The 9853-nt window shown below is 37.8% G+C and overlaps 1 protein-coding gene across 6 annotated transcripts in view; it reads left to right on the top strand.

The window, feature by feature from the left end:
- CHD9 (chromodomain helicase DNA binding protein 9) overlaps window positions 1-9853 on the top strand; it is a 214656-nt gene that overhangs the window by 165446 nt on the left and 39357 nt on the right. For all 6 annotated transcript variants that reach the window (XM_019505708.1, XM_019505710.1, XM_019505711.1 and 3 more), the window contains 9 exons: window positions 1681-1791; window positions 3257-3453; window positions 4711-4910; window positions 5363-5522; window positions 7399-7488; window positions 8233-8336; window positions 8413-8530; window positions 8998-9055; window positions 9361-9403. In XM_019505708.1, the coding sequence (XP_019361253.1) occupies window positions 1681-1791; window positions 3257-3453; window positions 4711-4910; window positions 5363-5522; window positions 7399-7488; window positions 8233-8336; window positions 8413-8530; window positions 8998-9055; window positions 9361-9403 (1081 nt within the window). The remainder of the gene's footprint in view (window positions 1-1680; window positions 1792-3256; window positions 3454-4710; window positions 4911-5362; window positions 5523-7398; window positions 7489-8232; window positions 8337-8412; window positions 8531-8997; window positions 9056-9360; window positions 9404-9853) is intronic.

Here is a 9853-nt window from a genome sequence, read left to right on the forward strand (position 1 = left end):
AAAAAAAAAAGCCTCAGCAATTCAAAGGGGTGAACTACAAAGTCATCCCAGTGCTATCTGGTGAACAAAGGCTCTCAGTACACGTTTTTGAGTGCCTTTCTGTTTGCACGCACCAAATCCATGGATGCAATGTTATAATTTTCAGTGAGCGAAACTAAACTATGTCCAAGGAGCTTTTAGTTTAAGTCTTTAAAAGAAGGGCTTTTAAAGTATCCGAAAAACCCGCTTGTGCAAACAGTCATGCCGGTGCAGCACAAGAAAGGGCAAAAAATGTGATGTGTACAAACGCCCCTTTTGTCCAAATAGAACCAACTGCAGTATCAGGGCCTTAGTTGGCCTTAAAGATTTCACTTGAGTAATGATTTATTCTGTACTGTTTCCTTGTTGTAAGATGCTTTCCTGTAATTTTTTCCTGTGCTACATGCATCTTCTGGGTTATATGCTACATAGAATTTTACCCCCAGTCTCAAAAATTCGAGGTCCTGCATGCATGGCAAGGGGTGCAGCTTTTGGGATTGTGAATAACATTCCTTAGAGCTCAGGCTCAAGATCACAGAAGTCTGCTGGCAGCCTTAGATTGTCTCAACCAATTAGAGTAGCCTCAAGATAGCTTTATGCTGTAGTTGCACAGAGCTCAATATATATATTTACCAAACAGTAATTAGATACATTTTATTGTGCAAATCAAATTATCTTTGTGAGATCTTTTCAGAATGAAAATTCTGTTCTTCATTTTCTTTTCTCTGATCTTTCCCAGATACAAGTTCCAGGATTGTTTGTTTGTTTTTAAGATGTCATCCATCACTTTTCTATGTATAGGAATTTTTTTTCTTTTGCTGTTCTACAATTATGTCATTAATTCAAAAGATGAAGGATTATTTCTTATTTTCTTAATCCAGTAACACTTCAATCTCAGAGTGAACATATGCTGTTTTTCACAGCAGAAATAAATGATGTATCTAAAAAATGTTTCCTCTCGGTAGTTTAGATCTTAGCTATATGGGAGTCAGGACATAATCTGTTAGGATTTGTAGCCAAGAATCAACTGACAGATGGAATGTACAGTGCAGCTTTACTTTAACATCTCTTCTCTGTTAGCTGTCACCTGTATTTCTACAAATTTATGGAACTTTGAAGTGCTGTCATGTACATATTTAATGGGAGGTGCTTTGTACTTAAAGTGTGGTCCAATTTTATGTGTGTGCAAAGTATGTACAGCAGAGTCGTATCTTACGCGGGGGTTGCGTTCTGAAGTCAGCGTGTAAGGCGAAAATTGTGTATAGTTGAAAATCCTTTAAATCGCCTTTCCCACTGAGCTTGGCACTGAGCAGCTGCCGCAGAACCCGGACAAGGTGGGCATGGCACCGCACAGCCTGTACGTGCAGTGCAACAGCTGCGCCTTCCGCACGCACTCCTCACCTCTCTCGTCCTCCGCCGCCTCGTCCCACCAGGGCAGCCAGCTGAGCATAAGCAAGCTGCCACCCCCCAGCCATGCCGGTGCGTGCAGGCAGTACCACGCTGTGCCCTGGCTGGCACCTGGCAGCCAGCCCCAGCAGCCGAGTGTGTATAGCTGAATTCACGTAAGTTAAATGCGATTAAGATGCGACTCCACTGTATATATATGTAGTGTACATACTATATTTTTATGCTGTTAGCGGAACATTATATTGTTTTTTGCAGGCTAGTTTTGTTGCATCTGGAAACAGGACTGATATATCCTTAGATGATCCCAACTTCTGGCAGAAATGGGCCAAAAAAGCAGAAATAGATATAGAAGCCATCAGTGGTAGAGTAAGTATATAGTTTTTATAATGCATGCAGATATTTTCAGGTGTGTGTATGTGATTTCTAAGAGTTCTTTTTAAGTCTTCCTCACACCAATATTGTCCATGAGGACTGTGTATGTAGCAAACTGGGCTATCAGGTTACCACATGTGGTGAATTGATGTTAAAATCTTAAGTCTTCAAGTATAGCAGTATTAGATTTATGGAGCTTTATCAGTTAATGCTTAAACTAATTATTATATTTGTTTTAAATTGGTTTTTGTTATACTTGGTGCGTGGGTCAGCACCTTCAGGACTGCTCAGTATTCCCTTAGGGAATGTCTACATGATATAAGAAAGTGTCATTCTGGCTCCTGAACTAGAAGCAATAACCTCTGTTGGTGAATGCACATTGCCATGGGAATGTGGCTACATTGCAGAGCTAGCACAGTGACTCTACTTTCTGTTGTCTTGTGCCATATAGATATAGTCTGAGTGCCCAGTTGTCTCAAGACCATTTTAGTGCCTAAAAGTAGATGGAGTACAGAAGAACTCTGCTTTGTTTCCCTTAACCACAACCTACCATGGGCGCTGCAAAGCAGTTAATACAGGGCAAAGCTGTTATTACAGAACAGTTAATACGGAGTTGCCTAATTAGCTCCGCAGTTAATGTTTTGGCATCTATACCTGCAGCCCTATGTAGCTGCAGGCAGCTAATAAACTCCGCAGCAGGTTAATATTTATAAATACAAATACTACCTTGCTGTGGAAGTTTTTTGGGTGCAGCAGTGTACTTGTAGATGCTGGTGGGGCTGGCTGGGGCACAGGGGTACTTCAATGCAGAGGCTGTCTGCTGACCAGCCCCGCACTGAAGCCACCTACGTGCCCCAGCTGGCCCTTCTGCAGCACATTGAGCTGAGTCAGCAGCCCCAGGCTGGCAGGCTGATTCCTGGGCACCCTGCCAGACCTGTTTCAACATGCTCTGACCCTACGCATATGTGTAAACATGGTGCCTAGGAGCAATAAACTCCAGCATAATCTGCGCCAGAGTTCATTGCTTTGCATTAATATGGACATGTAGATGTGCCCACAGATTAATAATGTCAGCTCTGTCCTACTGAAAGACTCACTTTCTGTTGGAGAAATGCCCAGGTGGTCTATTTCAGTGTGGCATTATGACTCCTTCTTACTGCCAGAACATAAAGGAGAATCTGGCCTGTAATTTCTGTGTATGTATGCAGTGCAAATTAAATGAAGGATTGTATATCATTTGTAACTAATATACTGGACTTTCTGTGAGAGTAAGGACATAGGACATACCTGTCTTTATTGCATAAGATACCATCAAATACAGTACTTGTATTACAGCTAGTGTTTCTGTGATGTTTGTGCAGTCTGAGCTAATGGAACTTGGATAAAAAGTTGTTTTTTCTTAACCTTTTTTAGAAAGTTTTACCAACTGTCTTAAATGAAGTTTGTTAATTTTTTTCAGAACAGTCTGGTCATTGATACTCCAAGAATTAGGAAGCAAACAAGGCCATTTAGCGCTACAAAAGATGAGCTGGCTGAATTATCAGAACCAGAGAGTGAAGGAGATGAAAAACCAAAACTCCGCAGACCTTGTGATCGTTCCAGTGGATATGGAAGAACAGAGTGCTTTCGAGTGGAAAAGAACTTACTGGTCTATGGGTACAGTCTACTTTCTCTCACAAAACTATACATTTTTGCATATACAGAGTTTTTCTGTAGAAACATACTTTTTGTTTGGCAGGCAGGAATGAATTGTAGATCATAGTGTAGACATTTTTTTTGGATTTGCCCTTATACTGGATACATTTTAATTGCTACCAAGTGCATAAAAGCATAATAAACCACATCTTCACATGCTAGTTATAATAGGTTCACAAGATTACAAATTTCCTTTTTTGTAGTAAGAAGCCTCCACTAGTCATTCTGGGGTTGTATTGTATCATAGATTTATACGTGTGATAATTTTTGTATTGTTATATATTTCACTAAGTAAAAATAGATAACCACTAAAAGCAAAACTCTTTCCCTCTTTCATATTTTTTAATTCTCAGCCCTTAAGCATATTGAGAAGGAGGTGCTTTAGGGAACTCAAACTGCAGCTTCCAAATAGGTCAATTATAGAGCACTTAAATCAACCAGCAGTTTTAAGGTGTATGGCATGCAGTGTTTTGGGCATCTGTTTGAAATTAGGAATTTATATACTTTCTATAAATCTTTTATTCTCTGAGAAACTTTAACACAGTTAAAAGCGGGGGTGCTGTCTCTTAGTGTTAGATGGTTACAAACTCCATGGATTGATATAAATTACAATTGGTGTGTGAAATTTACAATTTGTGTTTACTACAAACCTGTAAGAAAAAGTAGGACTCTTTTTCAATAAGAGGCTGCTAAAGTTTAGATTCATGAGTTAGTTATTAGTGCCTAAATAACTGAACTTGTTTTGGAAAGTGTTGGACCCCCTCTATAGTCTGCAATTCCAGATGACTTGAATAGGAACTAACAGGTCCTCAGCGTTTTGAAAATCAGGCCAGCAATATAGACATCTGTGACTTATGATTTTAACTGTAGGAACTTTTCTTCTTGGCTATAGAGTATGTACTGTGTGTGGAGAGTAATATATATACTTAGAAGTATTGTAGCAACCGTATTTAAAACCTTAGACAATAGTTGATATCTTTTAGACAGTCTGCCAGCTTTAGTTTGAAATTGTTGCTTTTAACTTTACAAAATACTGTGTGAAGCTTGAGGTGGTTAACATTTTTTTTTTTTACCAGAGTAATTTAAACAAGAAATGAAAAAAGCAAAAAAACCCCAAAACAAAACCCCTACAGAATCTTAGTGAATGTTCCCTATTGCAAGAATACAGATTGAGTATTACATTTAAAAAATGCTGATATACGTGTCACTTTGGGCCAGGTGGGGTCGATGGAGAGAGATTTTGTCACATGGTCGCTTCAAGAGACAGCTAAATGAACAAGATGTGGAAATAATTTGTCGAGCCCTCTTAGCATATTGCCTTGTTCACTACAGAGGAGATGAAAAAATAAAAAGTTTTATATGGGATCTCATCACTCCAACAGAGGATGGGCAAACACGTGAGCTACAGAATCACTTAGGTAAAGAACTACACATTTCTGTAATGTTGCTCAAGTTATGTATTAAGGATTTTAGGGAAAGGAATTAAAAAAAAATTATGTGCCTATTCTTCATATTCGACTATGAGGCAACTTGCTAAAATGGATTGATGTGCTTTATCAGCATCAGTGTTTCCCCTGCTTCCTGTTCTTTGAAACATAGTACCCTACTTGCTAAGTGACAGCTGGACCAATTTTTTTTTCCTTCTGTCCTTAACTAGTGAAATAAACCTCCAAGTATTCTTTCCCCCACAGACCAGGAGCCAATATCCAATGTCCAAATACAGTGAACCCGATATTCTTTGTAGCAATGCAGATTACCATGGCCAGGATGTCCCTTTTTTTTTTTAAGCACATAATACATTTTAGAAAAACTACAGATGATTTGTCAATTGTACATTAATGCTACTGTGTTGTATTTTCATTTTATGTAGGTTTGTCAGCCCCTGTACCCAGAGGTCGAAAAGGAAAGAAAGTAAAGACTCAGGCCAGCACCTTTGATATACATAAAGCAGAATGGCTTCGAAAATATAATCCAGAGCATCTACTTCAAGATGAAGGATATAAAAAGCACATAAAGCACCACTGCAACAAGTAAATATCTCTTGAAATGCAAGCACAATTTTTTAGTTTATCTAAAATTTTCTTCTAACTCTTCATTCTTATACACTTATTTATAAGACTTTTCCTACTGGTATGTAGGTATGGGTCTTTCGTGGCATTTGTCTGGTATGAGTAAATGGGCTGTAGGGATCAGAGGGTGGGGAAATGTCTTGATATTCAGAGTTGCATGAGGGTGCATGGTATGGGAAAATCTGTGTTGTAGGGTTGAAGTCCTCACCCATTAATTTCAAAAGGAAAAAAAATTAATCAACTTCAATGGAATTGGGATTTTAACCTGAAGATAGATTACTTCGTAGGTTTACATGACAGAGTTGTGTTTTAAATATGGATATAAGTGAGTATATTTTTTCTGTAGTAGAGATGCAATGAATTGCCAAATAATCATAGATTTTATTGCTCCTTTAAATTGTTTTAGGAAATTTCAACTTTTGGGGTCTAAAAGCCATCTTGGAAGGCAAATTGTAATAAAAAAAAATTTTGAAAAGCCACTAACATTACAGAAAATATTTAAATTACCACTATTGTATGTATAAATAGTATATAAAATTAAAAGTATGTTAAACAAATATTTTGTTAAAGGGGAAACAATCTAAGTTGTAACTTATGAAATACCAAATTTGAAGTTTCCTGTGCACCTTAATTTCAGCTTCCTAATATTTCTTTCTTGTACAGTAAATGAACAAGTGTTTCTGTATAAAAATAGTGGTTATGTAATTAATGACTTAATAATGCATATGAAATATGCACATTTAATGTAATAAATGTACAAAAGGGCTGAATTAGGGGTGTGTGAGCATCTATTAATCTGACTTGCAGGTCAGAGTACTTGACTTGGTGATTTAAGTATTCTTCTACTATGGTGATTTTGTAAGCAGTTTCTGAGGCTATTTTGAAAAGGAAGACAGTAAATATAAGTTCTATTATGTGCCCTAGTAGTACAGCACCATCAGCATGGTTTGCAAAACTTTCAACACCATAACAGAGATACCAGCTGAGTTACAGAACTAATAATTACATTTGGCCAAGAAAATTAATTCCACTTCTGTTTAAAAAAAAGAAAATCAAAGGGGTTTGGGGAAATTTCATTCAAAGTCATAATAAAAATCCAGTATTTCCCAAGTCAAAATATTCTCCTTGGGAGCCTGGAAGGCTTTGCAAATATAGCTTTGCTTCCATTCTGTAGTCAAGCTGCTGAAGAGCTTGGGATTGTAGGAGCTGGAATTACAAGTCTTGCCACAATTTAGCTGGGAACCCGGAAGCCCTGAGAGTCCTAATTTATAAACTGACCCAATTTTTGGCAACTTGCCTTAGCAGGTTGGCACAGAGCAAGGACTTTTCAGGTTTCCCTGGCTTCTCAGTGTTTGGGAGACGTCTCCTTCTTTTCTTACAGTTCCTAATATAAAGTGGTGCTAATAGTGGTGCTTCTGTCTCGATTATTGTCCTGACTTTAGAATATTGTAACATTATGGGCCAAAATTTTCTTGAAGAGTACAAGAGAGGAAAATGGCCAATTTTAATCTTTTATAATTCAGCCAAGCCTGAACATTATTTTTAGGCAGCAAGGAAGAAAAAAGCATGTCTTTAATGGCAGATCTTGGTACCTCCCTGTATTTCAAAGTGTATCAAAGAATGGAATGGGTAGAAGTCTGGTTGCAAGCATCTTATAACGAAAAGTGTTAGTCTTCTTCCATGAATCATGGGAATTAAGGAAAGAGTGTGAACACAGAAAATAAACAATGAAGCTCCAATCCCTGAATCAAGCCAATTACATACAAAAGTATCTTGTCAAATAGAAGACCTCAAGCGAGTTCTAATATTTGGGTCTTTTTTGTGTGTTTGTATTTAGAGTCTTGCTACGAGTAAGGATGCTGTATTATTTAAAACAAGAAGTCATTGGAAATGATTTCCAAAAAGTTTTTGATGGAGCTGATGCCAGGTGAATGATACTGAGAGTTTTTTTGTTTGTTTTTTTAAATGTAAACTTTTCAGTAGCATTTCAAGATATTTAATAGGGTCATATGACAAATAACGTGTGGTGTTCGACAGTCACAAAAAACTTCCTGTCTTTTATTTATCATTAATAATTATCAGTTGTTGTTGCTTTAGACTATTTGTAAGATCACTGTACAAAATAAATGTAATAAATTGGATGTAAATATACTTATAACATTTTTTACTCTGTCAGATAGATTTCCTCTGCTAGTAAGTGTGCAGGTTTAGTTGAGTCTCATTTTATCTTATTGAAGTCAACAGCAACATTTTCACTGATTTCAGTGACATTTAAAGGATTTCTATGCTTTAATTTAGCCTCAGATTCCAAAACTTGTGAACCCCTAGTGAAAAATTATACTTGTCCTTTATGTTCATTTGTATGTGGTACGTACAACTGTCTTTGGTATCTAACCTTTTCTCCGTGTGTGTGTGTGTATACACACGTAATGCAGATTTATGAAATATCATAACTACATTCTAAATATCTTTTTAAAAATCTGCAGGCTCTTGACAAATCTTGATTTATCTTGTTTTTGGACGTGGAGTTCTGTACATATGTGTTTGGATATGTAGAAAAATTCATGCTCGCTTTTAAAAAAATGAGGTATAAAAATGGCACGATGCAGACAAATTAAATTTCTTCTTTCCCTGTGTAGACAATTGACCTTTGTTTTCTTGCACTTTTCAGTGAAATTGATGTTTGGGTCCCTGAACCAGACCACTCTGAAGTCCCAGCAGAATGGTGGGATGCAGATGCAGATAAATCCCTCTTAATTGGAGTTTTTAAGCATGGTAAGCAACAAGGATGGGGGTTGTGCTAGGGGGTGGGTCTGAAAAAAATGTTTATACTGTGTTTCGTCCCTTTCAGGTTATGAGAAATACAACACTATCAGAGCAGACCCAGCCCTGTGCTTCTTGGAAAGAGTGGGCAAACCAGATGAAAAAGCAGTTGCTGCTGAACAGCGAGCAAATGATTACATTGATGGGTAAGAATATTTCAAATTAGTCATGAGTGCATGAACTATTTAAAGTAAACTGGACTTGCATACTGAACATTCTTTTCTCAGTTCTTTTTACATTACTGTGATTTATGTAAATGGCATTACTTCTGTTTTTTCTAATCTATGTGATAGCAGGGGCATAACTAGTGATTTTTTTTTTTTTTTTTCAGCCTGGGAAGAGATGCCAGAAAGCTGGGGTCAGGGCTTGGGGCAGCGGGGGGACAGGGGTGGGATGTGGTGGTGGCAGCAATCACCAGAGAGCCCTCCTCTTATAACGCAAACTCCTTATGGACTTTTATTCTGACCCCTCTAAATCAGCACCTCGGGTTGGGCCCTATTTGCTAATATGATATGATTTATAGTATAATATTTAGGTAGGGATATTATTGCTATATGTACATTATTATTGCATAATTAAAATGGATTACTTTATTGTATTGAACTTGCAACAGGGATGTAGAAGATCCAGAATATAAACCAGCCCCAGCAATGTTTAAAGATGATATGGAGGTACTGTGTACATCTGCTTCTTATTTCTTCTATTACAATGAGAGAGCTTTATTTCTAGCTTTGTAGAGCTATTTATTTTAGCATTTTCTAAACACACAACAGCTTTTTTTCCCCCTAGGAATCTATGGAAAGAACTTTTATTAAATCCTTTCACAGGCCTTACTATCCAATTATTCAAATATGACAGCTATTACTATTCCTCTTAGTGTTGTAAATTATAATTTGTAACACCAAGATGTTTTGACTACTTGACTTTGACTTACTTGAAAGATTTACTTTTCTGATTTATTTCAATTCTTTTTTAGGATGATGTTTCATCACCAGGGGATCTTGTGATAGCAGATGGAGGTAAAATAAAATAAACTTCAGGCCTGACCCTAATTTTGGTATCTAGATTCCTTTTGGTTAGGTCATGCTAAGGCCTATATCCTGCTTTAGAAATAGTGTAGAGCAGTGGTGGGCAAAATACAGCCTGCGAGCCAAATCCAACCAGTCAAGGATTTTATCCAACACAGTGGGTGCCTGACCCCACCTGGCTTAGGTTTCTTGTGCAACTTAATTTCAGCTTCCTAATGTTTCTTTCTTGTACAGTAAATGCAAGGCTGGAGTGGCACAGCAGTCAGACTCTACTTTCTGGCAGTCCTGTTTGCAGCTCCTTCCAGTGCTGCTCTCGGTGTCACCCCAACCCATCTGCTCCACACCCACCGTTGGGAGCGGGGCAGCAGGGTCTTCATGGAGACCAGCCCTGGACTGCCGTAGGCAGGCCGTGCTCATCTGGGTAGATGGGATGGGAGTGGG

The sequence above is a fragment of the Gavialis gangeticus genome, unplaced genomic scaffold (assembly GCF_001723915.1).
Source record: "Gavialis gangeticus isolate Ggan-Ray unplaced genomic scaffold, GavGan_comp1, whole genome shotgun sequence".
NCBI classification, from domain to species: domain Eukaryota; kingdom Metazoa; phylum Chordata; order Crocodylia; family Gavialidae; genus Gavialis; species Gavialis gangeticus.